This window comes from Gracilinanus agilis, chromosome 3 (assembly GCF_016433145.1).
Source record: "Gracilinanus agilis isolate LMUSP501 chromosome 3, AgileGrace, whole genome shotgun sequence".
In the NCBI taxonomy this organism is placed as follows: Eukaryota; Metazoa; Chordata; class Mammalia; order Didelphimorphia; family Didelphidae; genus Gracilinanus; species Gracilinanus agilis.
Window position 1 is genome coordinate 60,460,747 of NC_058132.1, and position 27,089 is coordinate 60,487,835.

General features: G+C 46.0%; 1 protein-coding gene across 1 annotated transcript in view; it reads right to left on the reverse strand.

Moving 5' to 3' along the window:
- Positions 1 to 259: 259 nt before the first annotated feature.
- Positions 260 to 27,089, reverse strand: part of ASAP3 (ArfGAP with SH3 domain, ankyrin repeat and PH domain 3) — a 69,638-nt gene continuing 42,808 nt past the window's right edge. The window contains exons 7-23 of the mRNA XM_044668724.1: positions 26,688 to 26,775; positions 26,319 to 26,388; positions 25,844 to 25,931; positions 24,625 to 24,673; positions 24,160 to 24,353; positions 23,080 to 23,213; positions 22,884 to 22,978; positions 22,144 to 22,321; positions 20,601 to 20,686; positions 20,327 to 20,442; positions 19,475 to 19,542; positions 19,272 to 19,379; positions 9,080 to 9,290; positions 4,760 to 5,024; positions 3,633 to 3,735; positions 1,927 to 2,070; positions 260 to 1,693 (exon numbers count right to left, since the gene is read on the reverse strand). Coding sequence (XP_044524659.1) covers positions 1,619 to 1,693; positions 1,927 to 2,070; positions 3,633 to 3,735; positions 4,760 to 5,024; positions 9,080 to 9,290; positions 19,272 to 19,379; positions 19,475 to 19,542; positions 20,327 to 20,442; positions 20,601 to 20,686; positions 22,144 to 22,321; positions 22,884 to 22,978; positions 23,080 to 23,213; positions 24,160 to 24,353; positions 24,625 to 24,673; positions 25,844 to 25,931; positions 26,319 to 26,388; positions 26,688 to 26,775 — 2,072 coding nt within the window. The 3' untranslated portion in view covers positions 260 to 1,618. The remainder of the gene's footprint in view (positions 1,694 to 1,926; positions 2,071 to 3,632; positions 3,736 to 4,759; positions 5,025 to 9,079; positions 9,291 to 19,271; positions 19,380 to 19,474; positions 19,543 to 20,326; positions 20,443 to 20,600; positions 20,687 to 22,143; positions 22,322 to 22,883; positions 22,979 to 23,079; positions 23,214 to 24,159; positions 24,354 to 24,624; positions 24,674 to 25,843; positions 25,932 to 26,318; positions 26,389 to 26,687; positions 26,776 to 27,089) is intronic.

The following is a 27,089-nucleotide window of genomic DNA, read 5'->3' on the forward strand; positions in this document are numbered from 1 at the left end:
GAAATGACTTTACAGACTGCACAGTCCAACTCCCTTATATACAGATGAGGAAACTGAGATAAAAAAGAAATTTGCTATAAGATACACATACAGGCAGTCCAGACTAGGAATCTCAGTCATTACCAAGGGGGTCTGGTGGTTATACCTCCATATCCAAATGCGTCTCCCCTCTTTCTCTATCACTATGAGAAAGTGCAGATGTGGCCCTTTCTAGATCTCAAAGATGGTAACAAAAGAAATGATCACAACTTACTAAAAATAACAATGACAAATCCTTTATTCGAAATCAGTGAAACAAAAAGTCTGAGATGAACAAAGTAAGAGTGTGCCCCAATCCTCTAAGAACCATGGAGCCAGGCACATCTGCAGGGAAAAGTGGTGCCAAGACCCTACTGTCTCCTTACAGAAAGATGTCACCCCTGCCAAAGGCCCTAGTTTCCCTCCTATCTTTTATTCCCTCTTTCAAGAATATCTTAATGTTTGCTGAGAACTCCAGGAGACTGATAAAAGCCTTCAGGTTTCCAATGATTTCTCATGACAGAATATTGGACTCTGGGATAGGCTGCTGACAGAGATTTTTTTTTGTGGGGCAACCCCCCCCCCTTCCTTAATTCATTTCTTGACTACTTAAAGGATCACATATACCCACAAACCCTTCTCTTTTCTTCCTTTGAGTTTATGAAATCAGAATTGGTTGGAGAAAAGGGGAGGAGAGAGAGAAGGGTTACCCACTTATTCCTACTTTCCCTTTCTTTCTTCTCCCTGACCCCAAGCATGGAGGGAACCTCTTCCTGTTTTCTTCTGCAGGGGACAGAACTCTGGCTTTGCTTATCCAACCTGCTCCCTTCTCTCCCCTTCACCTGCACTGTCCTATGGCCAGGGTTCAAGGACCAGCCCTAGCAACTATCCAGTCTGAATGATCTCCCACCCTGAGATCTCTCTGAGCCCTGAGGCTTTTCCCTTGGTCCTGATGGAGGAGACAATCTCTACCTTCTAGACACTGTAAGCTTCCCTAGGTAAATTAGAGGGCAGGGGTTGATTCCTCTGTCTAATAAGGTCCAGCACAAAGAAGGGGCAGGAAATGTTTGTTAAATGAATAAATGATGAGGAAAACATAGCCCAGTCCTTAGAGGAGCACCCCTTCCCCCTATATGTGATCAGGGAGATGTAGTCCTTGTCTTGGGGGTTGGGATAGAGAATTGTTTTTAGTCTGTTAGGTGGGTGACTAGCTAGTAAGTTCCAAGTCCTTTCCTTGAACCCACCTCCAAGGCCAAAGGAAAATAGCAAAAACTAGACTCTCAGCAGGACTGTCACCCCGGTGACAATGTTCAAATAGAAACAGTGCCAGGGGGTGGGGGAACACAGCTGGAAAGCTGACTCTGACCCTCCCCAGAATCCCCTCTGCAATTGCTACTACCTCAGAATGACCCCAAGTTTGAGTGAGTCCTGTGCCGGGGGTGATCAGCAGGAGAAATTTGGGACCAAGCAAGGCCCCCAGACCCCTGTCCTCTGAGCTCACCACAGGTCCAAGTCCCAGCCAGAAGCTATTCTTTTCACATATGTTGATGGGGCTGGTCCAAGCCCAGCTGGGGCAGGGTGTTAGGGGTGGGGGTGGGGGTCAGTCTTGTGAAAGTTTCACAGAACCAGCCAAAAGGAGACCTGCTCTGGAGCCATCAGCTTCAGTGACACCATCCTGGGGAGGGAGAACTTTGATGAATCAAGGCCACAGGCTTCCCTCCTCCAAATGGCTTCCTGCCACCCACCTCCCAAGCTCAGGGGTTTCTGAGCCTCCCATCCACCCCCCACTCTCCCAACTCACACATCAAACCAGAAATCTTTCAGAGAGATCCAGGAGAATCCTGGTGGATCTATTGGGGTACACTTTTTCCCCTTCTCACTGCTCCCACATCAACAAGTCTGGCTTACCCAGCTCTGCTCATCCTCAGAGTATGGAGTCACACTGGCTTCTCCCTGGGAGAAGGTTGGAGGAGCTCGGGGGTCCTCAATCCTGTTGTCTGTCAGGGACTTGGTCCTCTTTGATTTCCCCTGCGGCTGGCTGGGAATGGGGATCTGTGTGTGTGTGTGTGTAGAAGGACAAGGGTTGGACAAAATCCCTAAGCATTCCCTACTTACCCCCTCACCCCGTTAGTGGGGAGAAATGGGAAGCCTGTGGATGGGAGAAACCAGATCTCTTCCACCTTCTGATACCCAGCCCAGCCTCATGAGCTCACATCTCCAGCATCATCTATAGCCACCCTGGAACCTGGATCTCACAGCCCTAATGCCCCCCAAGACCCTGAGCCCAACTCCAAAACACTCAGGGCCCTGACCCCACACTCTCAAGACCATAACCCCAACTTCCAACAATCTACTGTTGCTGTTCAGTCATTTCAGTCATGTCTGACTCTTTGTGACCCCCTCTGGGATTTTCTTGGCAAAAACACTGGAATGGTTTGCCATTTCCTTCTACAGTTCAGTTTGCAGATGAGGAAACTGAGGCAGAGTTGCACAGCTAATAAGTGTCTGAGATCATATTTGAACTCAGGTCTTTCTGACCCTATGCCACCTAACAATGTACCCTCCATCCCCAAAAAGGATGATAGAATTTTAGAGTTGGAATAATAATAATAGCAGCTGACATGTCTATAGTCCTTTAGGGTTTGCAAAGGGTTTGACACAATCTCATTCGAATTTCATCATGACCCTGTGAAGTAAGTACTTATTATCCTTCTTTTGTTGACGAGGAAACAGAGGCTTGAGGCATTTAACTTGCCCAGGAAATATCTGAGGCAGAATTTGAATTCAAGATTTTCTGATTCCAGATCCAGGACTCTCTGCTTTTATATGCTGCTGCCTTTCACGTAACGGACCAACCCCTAGCCCCCAAAGAATCCCAACATACACAAGAAATGGCATCCGACCTCTGCTTGAAGGTCTCCAACGGAGGGAACCCCCTTTCCTCCTTCCCTCCCTTGGCAGCCCCGTCCCTTCATGGATGGTTCTCATTGTTACAAAGTCTTTCCTTGTACCAATCCTCAACTTGTCACTGCCTTTCCCCCTCAATCTTTGCTCCTCATTCGGTCCTCTGAGGCCAAAGGGAGCAAAACTAAGCCTTCTCCCAGATGACCACCCTCTTTGAATACTTGAAGACAGTCATCACGTTGCCCCTGAGTCTGCTGTCCTCCAGGACAAACATCCCTTGTTCCTTCCACTGATCTTTACGTGCTACAGAATCAAAGCCTTTTAGCATCTCAGTTCCCTTGTGGAAAACTTCCAGCTTATCAATGCCCTTCCTAAACTGTGTTACAGGGTCAAGCCTCACCCAGAATTCCAGGGGATCCCCACCTGGAGAACTCTGAGTGAGGCTTGACCCTGTATCTCGCAGGAATTCCACCCTGCCATTTTCCATGTTACAACTGGGGTGATGAGAACCAAACCCCAAAAAACAAACCAGATCATTCCAAGCACCAGATCCTCAGGCACCCTAACCCCTTGAGTCTCTACCCCCAACAACATGACCCTACGTTCCCAACACTTGTGTTTCCATGCTCCCCAATTTCTAGAGGCTCCCTCCACCCATCCTCATCCCACGTTCTTGTTCCCCACAAAAAAAGTTTCTCTAGGATTCATACCGACATGGCTCTTCTGGTCACAGGTCCAGGGGGCAGCTGCCTGCCTGCAGGGGTGTCTTCCAGGCCCCGACTACTTCGGCGATAGGAACGAGTACTCTCTGAGCTAGAAGACAAGAAGGGGCAGAAGATCCTTAACAGTCATGATGGGGAGGTGGAGGAAAACAGAGGGGCAGCCAAGGGGTAGGGATGGGAGTCATTAGGTGAGCCTGGGTGAACGGTCCCTAGCAGGCTGGCTGGCCATAGCCTTTCCCCAGGAATTGGTGGAGGTAAATGAAGAGGGAGACAAATTCTTGTCTGAGGTGGGCAGAAAATGTGGCTGTCCTGCAAAGCCCTTTCCCCAGACAAAGAAGAAGAAGGCTCCAGGCTTGAGGAGGCACAGGGCCTTTCCCTTCATCTGTCTGGGTTCCCCGGCTTTACAGTTAAGAGATCTAACCCAACCTCATTTTATTAGAAGAGGAAACTAGGTCCAAAGAAATTAAGTAAATTTGTCCAAGATACAGGAAGGATAAATAGTGGAGGAAGAATCCAAATCTTTGGATCTCCTGACTCCACAAGCCTTTCCCAATAAACCACATAGCCCCCCTCTCTCTGCCCATTTAATTCCTCTCTAATCCTTTCCTTATCATCTCCCCATGTTGTGTATAGCTGATAGTGTGCTGGGCATGGAAGCAGGAAGACATAAGGCAGAATTTCCCCAAATCTCGGATACTGGCAGATCCCACTTCCCAGGCCTGGTGTGAAGTTCAAAAGTGGAAATCACTTTGCAAACCTCAAAGCGCCGTATGAATATCAGTGGCCAATCTTACAATCTCTTAGGCTCTCCTTGGACCCTGGTTTCCTGACCAGGATCTTTCCTGACCACTTTTCCCTAGCTTGGAGGGAGAAAAAATTGAGGATTTCTTTCCACCCAATGGGTCATTGGTGTCTCCTTGGAACTGGATCTCAATGGATTATCTAGTCTAGTCCTCTGATTTTAGGTAGGAATGATTGTCCCTATCTAGTCTTAGATCTTCAATAATCTTAGGTAAATTAGAGTTAAAGATTATCCCCATTTTTCATATTAGGCAACTGAGGCCCAGTGCAATGAACTGCCCAAGACCACACTGAGTAAGTGGGTCCTTACTTACCTGAACCTGACTGGGGGAAGCTGCTCAGGAGGGGTGGCTCCTGAGGGCAAGGGAGGATGAGCTGTCCCTGAGGGCTCCCACAGGCTTTCCTCCAAGCAGGGCTCTGTCTGGCCTGGGACTCGGGAACCTGAGGAGCTACAGCTGGTGGGCCTGGCAAGAATGCTTTCAGTGGGGCTGGAGATGCTAGAGGTGGATGGACTGAACACGGATGGAGACTCCAAGGATCCAGGTGGCTCTGAGCCTGGGCTGAGAACTTCTGGGCCATCTGTAATAATGATGATGATGACAATGATGATGATGATGATGATGATAACAATGACAACAATAATTATAATGATAATAACAACAATGCAACCACAATAGCAGCAACTATTGTTCAGGTCTTGGATCTGTGATTTCATTGACCTGTGGAACTCTACTAATGCAGGTCAGCATCTTTTCTGAAACTTATAATTTTAGAGTTGCTTAAAACACCAAGAGACTGGGCTAGGTGGGTGGCTCAGTATCTAGTGCATTAGATCAGGAGGCAGGAGGATCTGGGTTCAAATTTAGGCAGAGACACTTCTAGCTGGGTGACACTGATGGAGACACTTAACCCTCAATGTCTAGTCCTTACTGTTCTTCTGACTTAGAACTAATGTTAGTACAGAAGGCAAAGGTTTAGGAGGGAGGGAAAGAACCTGGCATAATTTTATATGTGGAAATGGCATTAAGGAAAAGGAAGCATCACCTTCCGCTTTACTGCTGCACCTTATGGATCATGGAACCTTTCCATCTGACTTTCAGCTGAGACCTCCTTCCTTTGATCTCTCTCTGTCTCTCTCTTCTCCTGCCTCTGTCCTATCTTTGTCTTTCTCTTTTTTCTCTCTCTCTATCTGCTTCTGTCTCTCTCCCTCCCTCTCTCTCTCTTTCTTTCTCTCTGCCTCTCTCTTCTTCCTTGCTTATCTTTCTGTCCTCTCTGTCTCTTTCTCTTTTTTGTTTCCGTCTCTGTCTGTCTCTTGGTCTATCTGTCTCCCTCCTTCTCTCTCTCTATCTCTCTCTTCTTGTCTCTTTGTCCTCTCTGTCTCTCTGACTCTCTCTCTTTTGTTTCTCTCTGTCTGTCTCTCGGGCTATCTGTCTCCCTCCTTCTCTTTCTCTGTCTCTCTCTATCTCTCTCTGTCTCTATCTCTCATCTCTTTGTTCTCTCTCTCTCTTTCTTTCCCTCTCTCTCTGTCTCTTTCTCTGTCTGTCTCACTGTCTCTCTGACTGTCTGTCTTATCTGTCTCTGTCTCTCCTCAGCTTTAGGCCAGCATCATGGCCTATTGAATATGGTGACTTGGAAGTCCTGCAAGCATCTCAACTGAACATGTTTAAAGCAACTCACTCTTACAATATTCCTGTTATGCTGAGGTCACCACCTCATTGTCACTCAGTTTTGTCATTCCATGCCATTCCTGAATCTTCATTTTCATTCATCTCACATATCCATTCAGTTGCCCAAATCTGCCATTTCCTCCTTCCCCAACATCTCCTAAGTATGGCCCCTCTCCACTGGACTACTGCCAATTCACTGATGTCCCTGCTTCAAATCACTCCCTGCTCCAGTGTTCCACTTCCATTCTTCCACTCAGCTGCCAAAGTTATCTTCCTAAAATAAATGTCACTCCCTTACTCAATAAACTCAAGTGGCTCCCTATAAAAATTGATGCTAGTGGGGCAGCTGGGTAGCTCAGTGGAGTGAGAGTCAGGCCTAGAGACAGGAGGTCCTAGGTTCAAACCCAGCCTCAGCCACTTCCCAGCTGTGTGACCCTGGGCAAGTCACTTGACCCCCACTGCCCACCCTTACCAATCTTCCACCTATGAGACGATACACCAAAGTACAAGGGTTTAAAAAAAAATTGATGCTAGAATCAAATAGGAGTTCTGTGTTTTGACATTGAAAGCCTTTCATAATCTGACTCTTTCTCATTTTTCCAATATTTCATTTTTTTAACCCTTACTTTCTGTCCTAGGAACAATTTCAAGACAGATGGACAAAAGCTAGGCAAATGAGGTTAAGTGACTTGCTCAGGGTCACACAGCTAGGATGTGTCTAAGGCCAGATTTGAATCCAGGTTCTCCTGACTCCAAACCTGGCACTCTATCCACTGTGCCACATAACTGCCCCATCTTTCCAATATTTTAACATATGACCCCTTCCTACCACAGGCTCTCTGGTAGATACTCCATCTCCTATCTCCAGACTTAACCACTAGCTATCACCTGTTCTTGGGAGAGGGGTTCTTATCTTGCCCTTTACCTCTTAAAATCTTTGTTTTCCTTCAAGATTCAGATCTGTTGCTACCTTCTATAGGAGGTCTTTCCCCTTTAAGACAGAGGTTCTTAACTGTTTTATTTTGTGCTAGATTAAGCTAAATGATGCAATAGATAAAGGAAAGGGTTTAGAGTCAAAAAGACCTTTCTTCAAATCTAGCCTCAGACACTTACTAGTTTTGTGACCCTGGGCAAGTCACTTACACTCTGCCTCCGTTTTTCTCAACTGTAAAATGAGGATATAATAGTACCGACCACCCAGGGTTATTATGAGGATCAAATGAAATAATATTTGTGAAGCACTTAGCTTAGTGCCTGGTGTGGCACTGTACACAGTAGGGGCTTACTATGTCCTTATTCCTGTTCCCTCCCCTTGATTCCTATGGAACCCTCCCCCACTTTAGCAATCTGGTGAAATCTTTGGACCCTGATTCCTAGCCCAGTGCTCTATCCACTGTGCCATTTAGCTGCCCATTGTCTGTAAAACTTAGGACCGTGCCAGGTCCATTTGAGGGGCTTAAACACTTGTTGACTGGCTGGCCACTCATCCAGTTCTGGAGATGTCTCTCGGTCTATACTTTTTGATAATTGCTTAACTTTTTTTCCTAAACCCTTAACTTCAGTGTATTGGCTCCTTGGTGGAAGAGTGGTAAGGGTGGGCAATGGGGGTGAAATGACTTGCCCAGGGTCACACAGCTGGGAAGTGTCTGAGGTCAGATTTGAACCTAGGACCTCCCGTCTCTAGGCCTGGTTCTCAATCCACTGAGCTACCCAGCTGCCCCCCAATTGCTTAACTTTTTATGTGGGTATTCAAACATTTCACCATGAACTTTTGGGGGGAAACCTCTGATGCCCTTATGTAAACTATGTACTTGAACGGTCTCTGTTCAGTTCCATGAGTCATATTTGAAGAACATGGATCCAATGGAGTACATCCCGAAGAGGCCAACCCAGAACAGTCAAAGGAAGGACTGGAGAATGGGCCATGCAAGGATTGGCTAAAGGAAATCAGCCTGAGGCGGGATATTCTGCCTGGAGAATGCTGGGAAATATGAGAACCACGTTCACGTTATCTGAAGGGCTGTTATAAGGAGATGGGATTAGACCTGTTCTGTTTGGTTCCAAAGGGCAGAGCCAGGAGCGACAGGAGAAGGTGCCAAGGGGCAGAGGAAGGCTTGGTCGAAGGAAAAAACCCAACAGTGCCACGTCGAGTGAAAAGGGCAACCTCCAGAGGACCGGGCTCCTGATCACGGAGGTCTCTTGTCAGGGATGCCGGAAAGAGTGTGGGTGGGATCGCTCGGCATCTGATATCCCTTCCAGTTCTTAGATTTTGCCCATTATTCTAGCAGGCTGGGAATACTGCAGAGATGTAGCCTGTGCTGGCTGGCTCCCATCAGTAAAATCCCTGTAGGCCTTGTGGATGTCTTACCCCCTACTAGTGTGGGGGCTCCACAAGGGCAGGGACTCTGACTTATCAAGACTTGGCATTTCCTCCTAGCATGAATACAAGTTTGTTGCATTTGTACTGGTCTCCCCAAAGTTCCCTAGATGCAGAGATTTAGAGCAGTCTTCTTACTTCAATTCAACAAACATGTATTAAGTGTCTCCTGTGTGCAGGGTGCTGAGGACAAGAAAGTTAAAATGACATGGGAAGCATAAAATCTCTCATTCTCAGGACAACTAGGTGTTCAAAACTAGAGATGGGAGGTCCTGCATTCAGATCTAGCCTCAGATACTTCCTAGCTGTGTGACCCTGGGCAGGTCACTTAACCCTCATTGCCTAACCTTTACTACTCTTCTGCCTTGGAACCAATACACAATTTTGACTCTAAAGCAGAAGATAATAGTTTTTTAAAAATCTGTTTCTCTTGTCTTCCCTATAGAATTGGTCTAGACACAAACTGCACAGTGGATGCTCAGCAATTACGTTGGGAAAAGCCTTTAAATTGACCAAAGTTGAGAAATGGCCAGTTTTTCCCCCAGCATTCAGGAGGCCAATGTTTGGGGATCAAGAGAAGTCTACCTTACCTCCACTCTCATGTCTTATCCGCCCTTGGGAAGACGCCCGAGAAGGGCTCTTGACAGGGAGTGGAGGAGGGAGCTCCTCACTGTGGCTTCTTCTGTTGCTGGTCTGGCTGGACCCCAGGCTAACGATGGTCTCGTAGGTCTTGTTGCTTATGTCCAGGCCTGTACAGCCCCATCGGGGCTTCACTGGGGCTGGGAGTTTGATGGGGCAGCGCTGGAAAGAAAAGAACCAGTGAGATCCAGAATGTAGGAGTTAGAGGTGACTTTAGAGTATAGACTGTTGGGGGAGGCACCTTGGAACCCAAAATGCCATAGCTGAAGCTGGAGGTGGGGTGGGTTAGAACATAAGATGTCAGAGCTGGGGGATCTTAGAACAGAGAATATCAGAGTTAGGAAGGGCCTTAGAACCCAAAATGTCAGAGCTAGGAAGGGTCTTAGAACCCAGAATGTCAGAACTGGAAAGGCCCTTGGAATACAGAATGTCAGAGCTAGGAAGGGTCTTAGAACCCAAAAAGTCAGAGCTGGAAAAGCCCTTAGAATACAGAATGTCAGAGCTAGAAAGGATCTTAGAACCCAAAATGTCAGAGCTAGGAAGGGTCTTAGAACCCAGAATGTCAGAACTGGAGGGGTCTTAGAACATAGGCTGACACAGCTAGGAAAGACCTTAAATCAGAGAAAGTCAGAACTGGAAGGATACTTAGAACATGGATTATATTATCACCAAAAACTGTTGAGTCTCCGTGACCCTGAACTCTAGAATTCCCCTCTGAACACAATGTCCTGACCTTAGCTCCCTGCTTCCAATTGATTCACTCCTCAAACTATTCTTCGATCTCCCCACAATCTCTCTCCTATGCCTCTCGTTCTCTCCTCCCTCTTTGCCCTCTATAGTGCTGACCTAGGTATCCAATTCAACCACATAAGGCCCTTCTCCCCTTGAATCCTTCCACCAAGACTCAATCTTGGGTCAGTCTCACCACCGGCCTTATCCATCCCTATTGCTAACCACTGGACACTGTTGGATAAAATCATGCCATGGTGTTACTACAAATTCAATGGAGCCCATCTCGTTTCGGCCCTCACTGTTAACAAGGCAATCTTTTCATCCTTCCTGAGATGACTCTATCCTATATATCAGCTGTTTCTAACCTTTTCTCCCTGGAAGCATCCCCAGCCACCCCTCTTAGCAAGTGACCTTAACTGTTACTTAACTCAGAAAATTCAGATGATCCGTTGTGGGTACTCTCCACTCTCCCCTATTCTGAACCTCAAAGTCTCTGCAAGACTCCACAGGTCCTCTTTCCTGCTCTAGGCAGATGATGATGTGTCTTCCCCTCAGGGACCTGATCCATTTCCCTCCCTAACAGTTCCCTCCTTTGATCCCTAGGAGGGCTTATTTTTCCAGGTGGATCACCATCCCAGCTCCCCTTTCCTGCATGTACACCACTTGCCCATATCCTTCTGGATATATAGCATCAAACCCGAATATATTTAGATGTTGACAGTACACACTCTCTGTATTCCTGATAAGCTCATTGATGACTCTTAGACTTTCTTTGACTCTCTCTCCATATCTACTAACTCTCTTGTTCCAGCCCCCAAACAGCTAAGGTTCCCCATCTCTTCCCAATCCTTATAAAACCTTCCCATGACTCTGCTATTCCCTCAGGCTGTCATCCTATATCTTGCCTTCCTTTCAAGGCTATATTCCTAGAAACAGATGGCTTTGGACACTCTGTCTGCTTCCTGTTTGACCCCTGGCAGTCTGGCTTTGATCCCACCACTCTGCTTAAACCAAGGCAGTGAGTGATCTCTCTCTTTTTTGAAACCTTTACCTTCTGTCTTAGAATCAATACTGAGGAAAACATGTGCAGAAATTTGTTATAACATGTAATTGATAATAAATTAATATTAAAAAAAGAATCCATATTGAGTATTGGTACCAAGGCAGAAGAGTGGTAAGGGCTAGGCAATGGGACTTAAGTGACTTACTCAGGGACACACAGCTAGGAAGTGTCTGAGGCCAGATTTGAACCCAGGACCTCCTGCCTCTAAGCCTGATTCAATTCACTGAGCCAGCTAGCAGTTCCCTTTCATGCATTTTATTATAACCTTTCCACAGATGACTTACAGATATATGATTATATTTAACTCTAGGATCTTCCTTGAGTTTCAGACCCACATTACCAACTGCCTATTGGTCATTTCAAACTAGCCAAAGGATGTCCCTAAGACATCTCAAATTCAGCACATTCAAAGCAGAAACCAATCTTTCCCCCCAGTCTCATCTTCTCCTAAGCTTCTCTGTGTTTCTGTTGAAGGCACCATCATTCTCTTGGCTTCCTAGGTTGGTAACTTCATCATTATCTTCACCTCCTCAATGTCCCTCACCCCATGTATCCTAGCAAGTTGCCAAATCTTGCTTTTTCTATCTCCATAAGCGCTCTTCTCCTCTCTACTCATGTAGCTATCACTTCAGTTCAGACTCTCATCATCCCTTGCCTGGATTGCTGTAATGGCCCAATTGGCCTTCTTCTTCTTCTTTTTTTTTGTTGCAAATTTAATTAAGTAATTAATTAAGAATATTTTTCCATGGTTACATGATTCATGTTCTTTCCCTCTCCTCTTCCCAGGTGCAATTCCCCTGGGTTTTACATGTGTCATTGATCAAGACCTATTTCCATATTATTGATATTTGCACTAGGGATCATTTAGAGTCTACCAATTGGCCTTCTTGCCTCAAGTCTTCCAGTTCATCCTCTGTATTAGTATCAGAGTGATTTTCCTAACTCAAAAAATGCTGTGGCTCCCTATTGCCTCTAGGATCCAATAAATATTTCTCTGTCTTTTTTTTTTTTAAACTCTTTTCTTCCATCCTTGAATCAGTACTGTGTATTGGTTCCAAGACAGAAGAGTGGTAAGGGTTAGGTAATGGGAATTGAGTGACTTGCTCAGGGTCACCCAGCTAGGAAGTAACTGAGGTCATATTTGAATTCAGGACCTCCCATCTCCAGGAATGGTTCTCAATCCACTGAGCTATCTTGTGACCCTCTCTGTTCATCTTTTAAAGCCCTTCATGTGTCCCCCACTTATCTTTTTAGCCTCAGTAGGCATTACTCTCCTTCCTGCAGTCTAGCCAAAGTGGTCTTCTCTCCATTCTTTACACATCACATTCATCTCTTTTCTCCTTGCCTTTGCACTGGCTATCCCTCTGATCTGGAATGTGTCCCCTCTTTATAGCTTCCTGGTAGAACCTCTCACTTCCTTCAAGATTCAGCTTAAGCACCCCATTCTATAGGAAGCCTTCCCTGATCCTCCCACTCACTTCATTCCTCTTCCCCTTTAGGAACACCCTAGACACGAGTCCAACCCAAAAACCTTGTGTTTATTTGGCATTCTACCATATAGGTTTATGTAACCAGGAATTAAACAGGGCACCCACTTTGGCTCTTTGGGGATGAGGAAACCCTGGCTGCCTCCCCCAGAGGGGGGTTTGGTGTTTTGCTATGAGGAAGCATTTCCTTATTAGCCACAGAAGAAGGAAGGTCATAGGAACAGGAAGCTCCAGAGCTGGAAGGACCTTAGAGGCCATCAGATCCAACCCCCTTGTTTTACAGATGAAGGAACTAAGGCTGAGAGGTGACTTCCCCCTGGGTCCCATAGCCAAGAAGTGTCCAAGGCTAGATTTAAACCTGAATTCCTGACTGCAAGCTGAGATCTCTATCCACTATGCCACCAAGGTGCCCCAAAAAAGCCAACGACACAGTGGAACTTTAAAAATGAAAACAACTTCATCCCTGTTTTTCTTCCTGGGATTCACCACGTGGCAATGGCTCTTCTGGACAAGCCTGAGCCTAGGGTTGGGGTGACTTCTTCTATAGTTCTTTCCTGATCTCTAGTAAAAGCCCAAATCAGTCCCAAGACGGACAACATTCAGACACAGTTTTGTGAATTCAACATGTTTTCAGATGTTGAGTCTTTTGTTTGGAGCAGACGGGAGACAAGGTTAGGACCTCTGGTCCTGACTACTTTGGTCTATTGACCACCAAGGAGAGGTTGAGTCCCAAGCTCTGCCTGGCTTGTCAGAAGTCTTCTATCAAGGAGGGAAGGAGACAGTTTGGGTCTTATAATTTCAGAAAATGTATACTGAAAATTGTTATTACGTGTAATTGGGAAAATAATTTTTTTTACCATTGAAAGATTTTATTTTCTGAATTATATGTAAAAATTGTTATTACATGTAATGGGGAAAATAAAAAATGTTTAATTATTGAAATAATTTTATTTTCTGAATTACATATAAAAATGATTATTATTACATGTAATTGGGAAAATAAAAAATTTTAATTATTGAAAGATATTTTATTTTTTGATTTACATGTAAAATTTGTTAGTATGTGTAATTGGGAAAATAAAACTTTGTTATTATTGAAAGATATTTTATTTTCCAAATTACATGTCAAAATTGTTATTACATATAATTTGGAAAATAAAATATCTTTACATTTAAAAAAGAAAGAAAATACCTATGATAGTTTCCCTGAATCATCTGTTTTCCAGGTTATAAAAGGTATTCCACTTTCTTCAATAGTTCCTTGTGAGGTCACTAGTGACTCAGTGGATAGTGTTGGACATGGAGTCAAGAAGACTTGAGTTCAAATCTGGCCTTAGACACTTATTGTGGGACTCTGAGCAAGTCACTTCCTCTCTGTTTGTCTCAGTTTCCCTAGCTCTTCTTCTTCTTCTTCTGTCTTGAAACTAATACACAGTATTGATTCTAAGACAGAAGGTAAGGGAATTTTTTAAAAAGGAGAGATCCCCAAAGGATAATTCTTAGGAATATTATAGCCAAATTCCCAAACTCCCAGGTCAAGGAGAAAATATTGAAAGCAGTCAAAAAAAATTCAAATATCATGGAACCACCGTCAGGATAACATAAAACTTAGCAGCTTCTACATTAAAGGATTAGTGGGGCTGGAATATATTCCAGAGGGCAAACTTTAACCAAGAATCACTTATCCAGCAAAAATGAGCATAATACTTCAGGGGTAAAAATGGGTATTCAAATGAAACAGAGGACTTTCAAACATTCCTGTTAAAAGACCAAAGATGTATAGAAAATTTGACTTACAAATATAAGACTCAAAGGGTGCAGCTGGGTAGCTCAGTGGATTGAGAGCACGCCTAGAGATAAGGAGTCCTAGGTTCAAATCTGGCCTTCTATACTTCCTAGCTAGTTGTGAGACCCTGGGCAAGTCTTTTAACCCCTATTGCCAGCCCTTACCACTCTTCTTCCTTGGACCCAATACATAATATTGATTCTAAGACTGAAGGTAAGGGTTTTAACAAACAAACAAAAACAAAAACAAATATAAGACTCAAGAATCATAAAAAGATAAACAGGACAGAGAAATTAAAAGATATTCAGTAAGGTTAAATTGTGTACACCCTACAAAGGGAGATGATTCTTGTAACACCAAAGAACTTTGTCATCATAAGGGCAGTTAGAAGGAGTATAAATAGACAGAGGGCGAGAGTGTGAGTTGAATATGTTGCAATGATATAAAAATTACATTAAATTAAGGCATGAGAAAAAGGAATGTATTGGGAGAAGGGGGGAAGGAAAAATAGAATAGGAAAAATTGTTGCACAAAAGAGGCATGAAAGAGTGTTCATAGTGAAGGGAAAGATGAGGGAGGTATGGAGAAGAGCATGTGAATTATATTCTCTTCAGAACTGGCTCCAAGAGGAAAGAACATACACAATCAATTGTGTATAGAAATTGGGTATAGAAATCTGTCTTAACCCTACACTAAAGTAGGAGGGGAAGGAGAGATGGGCAGTAGAGCTGATAGAAAATAGGGCAAATTAAATAAAAACAAATCTGAGGTACCACCTCACATCTAGCAGATTGACTAATGTGACAGCAAAGGAAAGTAATAAATGTTGGAGAGGATGTGGCAAAATTGGGACACTAATACACTACTGGTGGAGTTGTGAATTGGTCCAACCATTCTGGAAGGCAATTTGGAATTATGCCCAAAGAGCACTAAAAGAGAGTCTGCCCTTTGATCCAGCCATACCACTGCTGGGTTTGTACCCCAAAGAGATCACAAGGAAAAAGACTTGTACAAAAATATTTATAGCTGTGCTCTTTGTGGTGGCAAAAAATTGGAAAATGAGGGGATGCCCTTCAGTTGGGGAATGGCTGAACAAAAGGAGAATCTTATACACAGAGACAGATACACTGTGGCACAATCGAATGTAATGGACTTCTCTACTAGCAGCAATGCAAGGATCCAGGACAACTCTGAGGGACTTATGAGAAAGATGCTATCCACATCCAGAGAAAGAACTGTGGGAGCAGAAACACAGAAGAAAAACAACTGCTTGATCACATGGGTCGATGGGGATGACTGGGGATGTAGGCTCTAAACGATCACTCTATTGCAAATATTAATAATATGGAAATAGGTCTTGATTAATGATACATGTAAAACCCAGTGGAATTAGGAGGGGAAATACTAATATAAAAAGAATACTAATCACGTAACCATGGAAAAATATTCTTAAATAAATAAAAATAAAAACATGAAAATAGGGCAAATTGAGGGAGGGGGAGGTCAGAAACTAAACGGAATAAACAGGAAAGGAAGTAATACACAGTAATCATAATGGTGCAAAAATTATTTACAAGTCTCTATAATAAAGGTCTCATTTCCCAAATACATAGAGAAATGAATTGAATATATAAGAATACAAGTCATTCCCCAATTGATAAATTTTCAAGTAATTAAAACTCTCTGGAGTTATAAAAATGCTCTAAATTACTATTATTGAGAGAAATGCAAATTAAAACAACTCTGAGGTACCACTTCACACCTATCAGATTGGGTATCATGACAGAAAAGCAAAGTGACAAAACTTGGAGGGGATGTGGGAAAATTGAGATATTGTTGAGGGAGCTGTGAACTGACTCAATCATTCAGGAAAGCAATTTGGACCTATGCCCAAAGGGCTATAAAATAGTACATACACTTGGCCCCAGCAATGTCATTACTAGGTTTATATCCCAAAGAGATAAAAAAAAGGGAGGGGGAAAGGACCTATATATACACAAATATTTAAAGCAGCTCTTTTTTAGAGGGGCAAAGATTTGGAAAGAGAGGGGATATCCACCAATTGGGGAATGGTTGAGTAAGTTATAGTATGTGATTGTAATGGAATACTATTGTGCTGTAAGAAATGACAAGCAGGAGGAGCTCAGAAAAATCTGGAAAGATTTACATGAACTGAAGCAGAGGGAAATAAATAGAACCAGGAGAACACTGTACAGTGACAGGAATACTTTACAATGAACAGCTGTGAATAACAGCTATTCTCAGCAATACAGGGATCCAAAACTATCCCAAAGGATTCATGACAAAAAATGTCATCTACTTCCAAAGAAAAAGAACTGAGTCTGAATCCGGGCCAAAGCAAACTTTTTTCACTTTAATTTTTTTTTTCTAATTGAGTTTCCTTCCACAAAAGGATTAACATAGAAAAAATGTTTTACGTGATTGCACATATAAAATCTATTTAAAATTGCTTACCATCTCAAGAGTGGCAGGGGCTTGGGGAAGGGAGGGAAGGAAAGAATGCAAGACTCAATATTTTTTTTTTTTTAAATTTTAAACCCTTAACTTCTGTGTATTGACCTATAGGTGGAAGAGTTGGCAAGGGTAGGCAATGGGGGTCAAGTGACTTGCCCAGGGTCACACAGCTGGGAAGTGTCTGAGGCCGGATTTGAACCTAGGACCTCCCGTCTCTAGGCTTAGCTCTCAATCCACTGAGCTACCCAGCTGCCCCAAGACTCAATATTTTTTGAAAAATGTTGGGGGCAGCTGGGTGGCTCAGTGGATTGAGAGCTAAGCCTAGAGACGGGAGGTCCTAGGTTCAAATCTGACCTCAGATGCTTCCTAGTTGTGTGACCCTGGGTAAGTCACTTAACCCCCATTGCCTAGCCCTTATCATTCTTCTGCCTTGGAGCCAATACACAGTATTCATTCTAAAATGGAATGTAAGGGTTTTTTTTTTTAAAGAAGAAAAATGTTGGAAACTATTTTGACATATAATTGGGAAGAAAATAAAAATATAATGCAAAAAAAGATTTGTTACTAGTACAGAAAGTAAAAGTTAAAAAAAAAAAGGATCAATGAGATACTTGTAAAAACACTTAGCACAGTGCTTGAAATGTAGCTGGTTCTTAATAAATGTCTGGGCAGAGAGTGGAGAGAGCTTCAGGCCTGGAGTCAGGAAGACTCATCTTCCTGAGTTCAAATCTGGCCTCAGATACTTACTTAACAAGCTATGTGACCCCAGACAAGTCACTAAACATTATTTGCCTCAGTTTCCTAATTTGTAAAATGAGCTGGAAAAGGAAATGGAAAAATATTCCAGTATCTCTGCCAAGAAAATCCTCAGTGGGGTCACAACGAGTCAGACATGACCAAAACAACTGAACAACAATAAATGCTGATTTCCTTCGCCTTCCACAGCTCCTCATATGGTCCTTCAGGATCCTGACTGCCCTTCTCAAGATACTGTCGAGTTTGTCGCATGAACCTTCTTCATTTGGGGTGCCTAGAACTTAAAAGAGTCCAGATGTGCTCTGATGAGGGCAGAGTATCCAAGCAGATGATTTTCCCTCATCCCCAATGTGCCTAATGAGTTGGCAAATCATCCCAGTTCTACCTGGGCAACATATTTCTCTTTTACCCTCTCCCCCTCTCACTCAGCTACTCCCTTTGGACGTCTCCTCATCCTCTCTTGCCTAGACCAGAAGTGTCAAACTCCAATAGATAAGGGGGCCCTTTTTAACGTCTCTGTATGGATCCCTGCCCACAGCGAGAGAATGCTAATTGGGACACAGTTCTTTCTTTCTTTTTTTTTTTTTTCCTATAATTCTTTAGTATTAATTCTAAGACAGAAGAGTGGCAAGGGCTAAGCAAACAGGGTTAAATGACTTGCTCAGGGTCATGTACCTAGGAAGTATCAGAGGTCACATTTGACCCCAAGCCCCCCCTATTTCCAGACCTGGCACTCTTAACCACTGTGATATCTCACTGCCCCTACTTTCTAATGGGGGACCACTTAACCATCCCTTCTAGGGGAATTAGACTTAGAAAAATATAACATGTTTTTATAGATTTCTTTTGTATTTCTTCATTTCTTTCTTTTCTTCTCTTTTCTTATATTATTTATTTTCTTTTTATTTATTATTTTAACCCATCTAAAAATTAATGCTATTATTTTATTAATATTTATTGACTATTTCTTATTTTATATTTATAGTTCTACATATTTTTTATTAATATGCCAACATAAAAGCAGATAGGAACTACATTTTAATCTTGTTCAGACTATCCTTGGGAGCATTCTGGGCCACCTGGTTTAGACTATTGTCATAATCTTCTCATTGATCTCCATGATTCCTGTCTCTCCGTTTTTTCAATCTAGCCTTCACATCACTGCAAAAATAACCTTCCTAAAGCACCTACGATGGCCTGCTCAAAAGCCGTTCCTGGTTCCCTTTTGCCTGGATGCTAAAAATAAAAAGTCCACGCCCTGGCATTTAAAGCCCTTCAGCGCCTGGCTGCCACCTCCGGCCTCCGTGTGATCTGTTCTCTTTTCTCTGTGTAATCCCCTGACCCCAGCTCTCTCCTGCTTCCTGGCTTGGGGGATGATTTCTGGGCTCACCATCTTTGGCCAAAGGTCAGGAGAAATGGAAGAAGGAAGTGAAGAAGGAAGGAATGAGCCACCCCAAAAGATGACTGCAGGGGAGAAAGGAGGGGTCTTGGGGATCAGAAGTGAGCAGAGAAAATCTGAGGTCAAGCCCCAGAACCAGGCCCACGGGAGCCTTTCTCGTAGAGAAGGAGGCTGTTCTCACGAAGAGAACCAGAAAAAAGCCTAGTGAGAGAATTTTAGCTGGGACACGGTTCTCTGGTTGGGACACTTAAGGATGGCAGATGACTTCACCGTCTAGTAATGGAAGCCCTGAAGGCCAAGCCTACCTTCCTTAGTGTGGACCAACTGGAAGGCAGAAGGACCCCATCTAGCTCTTCTCCTTGGCAATCCCCATTGATCCAATGGGCCAGAAGGTCACTGATGGGGGTGGGGAGGCAAAGGGACAAGGAGGGAGGCAGGGGCTCACCTTGTCTTCTTCCTCCTCCTCGCTCTCCGATCCGGGGTCCACGGAAACCCCCCAGGGATAGTCTATGTGGAATGGAAGGATGAGGGTCCCAGCCTGGGCCTGCTCCAGCTGTCCCCAAGCCAGAGGGGAGAGAGGTGGTTGGTCAGAGAGAGAGCCTAGAAGGGTCCTGGCCCACCCCGGCCCGGTCCTGGCCTCTCACTCACCAAGTCCTCACACTCTTTGTGCTTATTCTTCCGGGCCACTTCCAAGGCGGTATCACCAGCGTCGTTCACTGTGTGAAGGTCACAGATCATTTTGCCACACCAACCATAGTGGGTGGTTGAAAATATCACTTATCTTTTTTTTAAACCTTGACCTTTTGACTTAGAATATATAGTCGGTATCTGCTCTAAGGCCAGAAAGTGGTAAGGGCTAGGCCATTAGGGTTAGGTGACTTGTCTAGGGTCACACTGCTAGGAAATGTCTCAGGCCAGAATTGGATAATAGAACTTAAAGGCTTAAAACAATCTCCTCGTCATTCAATTGCAGTTTTAATACTTCAGGTATTAAAGGCAACACTTAATCTAGTTCTTAAATCCAGGCTCAGTTTTTTATCTATTATACCATGATGCCTCCTGCTCCATTTCAGAGATGAAGAAACAGAGGCTCACAAGGCTAAGTGATTTGCTCAATATCACACAGTTAGTAAGATCCAAGTTGGGACTTAAATATATGTATAACCAAGTGGAATTGTGTGTCAACTCTGAAAGCAGGGAGGGGAGAGGGGAGGGAGACAACATGAAGCATGGAGCCATGGAAAACTTATGTGGAAATTTGTTATTGGAATAAAATAAAGAAAAATTATAATAAATAAATGAACGAATGTTTAAAAATAAAAAGTTGGGGCTTAAACCCGGAATCCACGCCACTGCGTGCTCTTTCCTCACATTGAGAGAGTGAGCAGAGAATGCCACGGAAGAGGCCTTTAAGACCCCTTCCAGCCCAAAGGATGAGTAGGAATGGGGTGCTGCATGGAGGCAGGGCCTCTCCTTCATGCCTGGAGGCCCAAGCCTCACCTGTGCCCACGGAGGCCCTCCCTTTGAGCAGCAGCTTGAGGCAGTCTGGCTGGTTGTGCAGCGCTCCGAGGTGCAGAGCCGTGTTCCCGTCTGGGGCCTTGGCATCCACGTGGCCTCTGTGGGGAGAGGGAGGGTGGCTGAGGTCAGAGACGGGGAAAGGGCAGGTGCCAAGGAAGGGAAGAGAGGAGGAAGAGAAGCTACTGCCAGGAGGATGGGGAAAGGAGGGTCAGAAATGGGAAGGGGGCTAAGGAGATGGGGAGGGATCGCTTCTCACCCATTCTGGATGATGAAATCCACCAGGGGCAGGGAGGCCTGGTCAGCAAGGCGGATGGCCAGGTGCAGAGCCAGCTCTCCGGATGTCTAAAGACACCATTCAAACTGGTGAGCCCTTTTGCCGCAACTGCCCCCCACCTCTAGCCCAAAGCAGCCCTGGACAGGGCTTTGCTTCCTCTCCAATGAGGCTCCCCAAAGAGTCTGGGAAAGGCTGGACCTGGGGACCAAGGCTGAAAAGTCAACCTTGAGCCTCTGTTAGGAAGGGGATGGAGTTTCCCCTGGGATTGAGGGACCCCAGCCATGCCTGTGAGGAAGTTCAATATCAGACTGTTCTTCAACCTCTAACATTTCTGTTCTAAAGTTCTATGTTCTCGGGTCCCTCGAAGCACTGACACTCTGTAAACTCTCTTCTAGCTCTAATAGCCTGTGATCTAAGGGCTTTCTGCCATTCCCAGCTATGTTCTAAACTTCTTCCTAGTTCTCAGCTCTGACATTCTGTGTTCTAAGGTCTCTCCCAGCTCTGACATTCTCTCTTCTAAGGTCTCTCCCAGCTCTGACATTCTCTGTTCTAAGATCTCTCCCAGCTGTGACATTCTCTGTTCTAAGGTCTCTCCCAGCTCTGACATTCTGTTCTAAGGACTCTCCCAGCTGTGACATTCTCTGTCCTAAGATCTCTCCCAGCTCTGACATTCTCTGTTCTAAGATCTCTCCCAGCTCTGACATTCTGGGTTCTAAAATCCTTCCCAGCTCTGACATTCTGGGTTCTAAGGGCCCTCCTTAATTCCCAGTATCCTATGTTCTAACTTCTGCTCCCTTAATCAGTGCTCCCTCACGCTTGCTTCCAAGTCCTTTCCTCTTCTCTCCTCCATTCTCCCTAGAAGAACTCCAATTTCAGATTCACGTTAACATTTCTATTTGGAAGAACCTCAAATCTACCTTTCCAGGCCTGACCTCTTCCTAAACCTCAGTTCTGGATTTCCAACAGAGGTCTCCACCTGAAGCTCCTGCCTACACCTCAGATTCTGCCTGCCCGGCACAGCCTTCCACTACTCACTGACTGCAGCTCCTGAGCCCCGACTTCCTTCTTTCAGTGACTACAAGCCCCCCATCCCAGGGCCCCGGGTTGTGTGAGCTACGTCTCTTTTCACTAAGTCCAAACAGACATTCTCTGCCGAAGACTCTCCAGTGATCCCAGGCTCCTCCCCATCCCAAGAATTCATCACACTCTTCTATCTCCATCCATGGTTCCTGCCTCTCAAAGACTTCTCCATCCTCCAAGGTAGGTCTGACTGAAGTCCTGCTTCCTCCAAGAAGCCTTCTGGGATTCCCTCAACCCTTCCTGATTTTTTCCCTCCACTGCTCAGTGCCAGGGTCATACTAAGTGATGAATAACTTACTCCTTGGGTCATTTAACTTTGCATTGGTTTTCCCAGGCATCTTGGGATAAGGTGATATCTTGTTGGGGAGGGAGAACAAGGGCGGGTCCAAGGACGGTCCCTGGGCCAAGGTGGAAGGAAAGCAAGAAACAGGGAGGAGGCTCCCACCTGCCCATCTGGCCGGGGCAGGGGCTGCCCAAAGTCCAGGCCATTGGCGAAGGCTTCCAGCACGGCTGGGAGGTCCCGGTTGCAAATTGCTGTCCAGAGTCTGTGGGGCTCATACCCGCCTCGGCAAGCGAACCTGTGTTCCACGTACTTGGCGACAATGTAGTTTCTTCGGGTGCTCCTGCGAGATGCAATTCCCCCCCCCCAAAGAAGGAGCTGTTGAGGTCTGAGAGCCCATCAACGTGTGCCCCTTCTATTTCCTTCTTGAGATTTCTATCGTCTGTGTGATATATGTCTTCTATCACGACATGAGTGACATGGAAATATGTATCACATGAAAGGAGGGGAGTAACCTATATCAGACTATTTACCACTTCAGGGAGAGAGGAAGGGGAAGGAGAGAGAAAATCCGAATTCTAAAATGGCAGACAATAATTGTCGAAAATTGTTTCTACGTGTAAGTGAAAAAAGAAGGAAATAAAATTTTCTAAAAAATAAAATTAAAAAAATATTTTAATAAAAAAAAAGAAAAAAGAAGGAAATAAAAATGAGAGAATCCCCCATCCCAGGACCTTTAGACACGGGCCACGTACCCTTTTCTGAATCCCCCCCATCAGAGCCTCTCAGACATGAGACCCTCTGTGCCCCCACCCCAATCAGGAGACATCCCCCGAGGGGGACACAGACCCTCCCTCAACCGATGCCCCCCAAGGACGGGATTCCCCTCCCCTGCATACACTCACATGTCACTCTCACTCGAGGGTTTGGTGGCACCATTCGGGCTGAGCTGGGCTTCCATAATCTCGTTGAATTGTGTATTTCCAATGCCCACAGCCAGCTGTACGTGAGGAGGGGAGGGGTCTCGTCAGGCCAGGGAGGGGGCCTCTTCCCTGTGGATGCCCCCCTCCCCAAGGTCCTCACCCTGCCGCCGGCACTCACCAGCAGCTCCGCGGGCCCCAACACATCCAGGGTGAGCGACTGGATCCGGGAGAAGCGCACACCCAGCTCCCGGTGCACGCCTGAGCACTGGATGCAGGTGAGGATGCCCAGGTTGGTGCTGAGCCACGTGGGGTCTGGAAGGAAGAGTGGCATCCATGTCGGGGGCTTCCCTCTACACGCCGGGCAGCCTGGCCGCCTTTCCAGCTTGCCTCCGGCCTTTTCTCTCCCTATTTCCTACCCTGAGACACGTTGTCTGGAGACAGATACCAAGACAAGGCCCTGGACGGGCTTCCGTTCCGGCATCAGACGCCACTGACCAAAGCCATCGAAGCCCCAGTGACCGGGGCATCAGGGGCCGGGGCCGAGCTCTGAAGGAACCTGAGGATGTGGCAGGCAGATGGGGGAAAGGGCTAGGCATGGGCCACAGGCATGCCAAGGTGCCAGGCTGGAAGAAACAGAGCAAGAGCCAGTCTGGCCAAACTGTAACGTGTGTGAAGGAGCGTAGAGGACAAGAACCAGGAGAGGGAGGAGAGAGCAAGGCTCTAAGGAGCTTCCAAGGCCCGATGGAAGAGCCCGTCCTCTGGCCTTTCTGAAAAAGCTCTTACCTCCCATCTTAGACAGAAGAGCAGCAAGGGCTAGGCGGTTGGGGTTAAGTGACTTGCTCAGGGTCACACAATGAGGAAATGTCTGAAGCCAGATTTGAACCCAGTTCCTTCTGGCACCCTCTCCACTGTGTTTCCATCCTTCCAGTCTTAAAACTGTTAAATTCTTCCCCGTCCTTTAAAGCAACATCCAAATGTGGTTTCCTCCAGGAAGCCTTCCCTGGTCCCTTCTGTTGGCAATGGCCTTCCTGCAGGATCTACCATGGCTGGCCTCTCTCCAGTGGACTGATTGTGTCCATTAGAATTAGCTATGTTTTTTTTTCTTATAGCCCTATAAGCTCTAAGGAGGCAAGAAGCACATCCCCATGTGGTCTCTGCCCTAGCATCAAAGCATACTAGGTGCTTAATAAATATTTATTACATTTAATTTGTCCCCTTCAATACACCAGACATACATGCCAAGCTCATCCCTGCCTACCTGATGCCCCACAGTCACAGCAATGGCCATTCCCAGGTCTGCCTTTGATCTCCGCAATAACCAGCCTGGTGAAGTCCCGAAGGTCCCCGTCCAGCCCAGCCCCTCCTGGGCTCCCTTGAAGTCCACCTCCCGACTCTCCATGGAAGGCACTGCTCAGGGCCTCATCTTTGCTGTTCTGTAACACGGACACCCACCTGGAGGAGGAAACCAAGGGAGTGGCCATCCCTAAGGGAAGGGGAGTCAATTCCAAGGTGGTGATGATGCACTTGGGAAGGATGACTGAGCCTGTGTGACCCAGCCTCAGGGATGGAGAGCTAAGCAACAGCCTCCTTCTCTGGACACAGCAGCATATTCAGCTCCCTCAAAGCCCCCAGGGAACCCCAGGACTCACGAGAAATGGAAAGGAGAATGGAAGGAAATGGGGGAGAAAGCAAAGAGCCAGAGCAGGGATCCCCCGGGACTTACGCCTCACATTCATGCTCATCCTCAGCCTGAAAGTGGTATGTCCGGTTATCTATAGGGAAAGGAAAAAGAGGAGGAGGGAAGGGGGCCACCTGGAGCACCAGGGGAAACAAACCCCCAATCCCCCAGTCAGGTCCAGGGACTCCTGGCTCAGGAAGTCAGTGTCTTCCCTTCTCCTGTCCATGCTGGTATAGCTACAAGATGTTTGGACCTCCTGGGAAACTTAGCATGGTCACTGACTTTGTAAAAGTCCTTTCTCCTTCCAGACTTCAATCTCTTTCCCAGGAAAACAAAGCTTTTAGACTAGATCATGCCTAAGGCTTCTCTCTGCTCTGAGACCCTGTTCTAAGGCCCTTCCCAGCTCTGACATTCCGTGTTCTAAGGTCTCTCCCAGCCCTGACATTCCCTGTTCTAAGGTCTCTCCCAGCTCTGACATTCTCTGTTCTAAGGTCTCTCTCAGCTCTGACATTCTCTGTTCTAAGGTCTCTCCCAGCTCTGACATTCTCTGTTCTAAGAATCCCCCCAGCTCTGACATTCTCTGTTCTAAGATCTCTCCCAGCCCTGACATTCCCTGTTCTAAGATCTCTCCCAGCTCTGACATTCCCTGTTCTAAGGTCTCTCCCAGCTCTGACATTCTCTGTTCTAAGGTCTCTCCCAGCTCTGACATTCTCTGTTATAAGGATTCTCCCAGCTCTGACATTCTCTGTTCTAAGGTCTCTCCCAGCTCTGACATTCTCTGTTCTAAGCTCCCTCCCAGCTCTGAAATTCTCTGTTCTAAGGATCCTTCTAGTCTTCATACTATCCATTTTCAGCCTTCCCTGACTACCCAGGCATAGGTGACCTCTCCCTCCCTTGACCTTCCCTAACACTTTTTACTCCTGTGGACTTATGATAGTCACTTAGCATTTTTAAAATTTTGCCTTTTTTTAGAGTAACTTGTGCCACTGCTTCTCAGATGCTCTGTTGGACAGTAAAGTCTCTGTGGGCAGTGCCTCTGCCTCATTTATTCTTGAACCCCCTCACAGGACTGGGCAAAGTCCTCGCACATAGCAGGGGCTCACTCAATCTTTGATGAATGAAGCTGGCTGCTCTGGGAGCTACTCTGGGCCCGGGGAATGGGGCTCTGTCTATACTTGTCTTAAGCTTGTTTGGGAAGGAAGCTTGGAGGTCTCTGCCTGGATTTGGAGAGTCAGGGAGGAAGAATAAGGCAGCCATTACTCACGGGTCACTAGGTCAAAACACTTCTTCTCCTCCGCACTAGGCCTCACTTGGCAGGTCAGCAGTGTCAGCTTCACCGGGGGCCGATTGATCTGTAAAAATGGGTCAACGGGAAGGGAAGAGAAATAAATGAGGAGGGAAGAGTCCCTTGGCGTGAAGAGATTCAGCTTCTCTAGGGGCAAACACTTCTTTCTCAGTCTCGGGTTCCCAAAATACCTTTTGGGTCCTCAATTTCCCCATCTGTAAAACAGGTTAAATTCTCTCCACCACCTCCCACCCTTACCCTTGCCTGGCTACAATGAGTGTCCAGCCTCTGGACATTGGGATTGGGGATAGGCCTCCATTAGACTTACCAGGAAAGATGAGGCCTTGCTGTTTGGCCCATTTTTTCCTGCTCAGACCCACCCATCATAGTGACTACAGCCATTCACCTTCCCCAGGAGAGTGGCCACATTGGCCCCAAACCCTTGGCCCCTCACCGTGCTGTGAGAGATGGTCAGGCAACCATATTTGACTCCACATTTCCTCTTCTGCCAAACTCTCCGAATTCTGGGGTCCAAAGGGAGAAAGAGTCAAGCCCAGCATCACAACTATCAAAGACCATCTTCCAGGGAAGAAAGAGCCATGCCAGGTCCATGCCTGTCCCTGCTGGGTCTCCTTACCCTTAGACTTAACCCCAGACTTCAAGAGCCCCCATTCTTGGCAGGGTAGGGGTACAGACACAGTCCTGGCTCTCAGGGAACCTCTAGGTTGAGAGAGGAGACACAGTCCAGTCCTAGCAAAATCTTAGATGTGGGAGGGAAACATAGTTCCTGATCTGATGGGGGAGACCCAGCCCCTTCCTTTACGGAGCCTCAGGTCCAAGAAGGGAGACATAATCTCTGCCCTCACAGAGATGCCACCCTGTATGGTCTTCTCCTTTCTGCAGCCTCAGATCTGAAAGGGAGGCAGGACCAACATCGGGTCTGTGTTACGAGTTAGGGGCCCATCAGGAGAACACCCAGAACTCAGAAGGACAACTGGCAAACTCCCATGGGTGGTTACATTCATATTTCTTTTGTTCAAACCATAAGTCCATCTCCTAACAGGTTATCTGCCTGTGTCACAGCTGGCTGGTAAAGAGCTTGGAGTAGCAACACAGCCAGAGAATTGGCCTCAAAACCAGCTCCAAATCCTGCTTCAGTCCCAAAATGGCTGAGTGACTCTAGTCCAGTCATTTAGCCTCACAGTGCTCTAAGCAATTTGCTAGG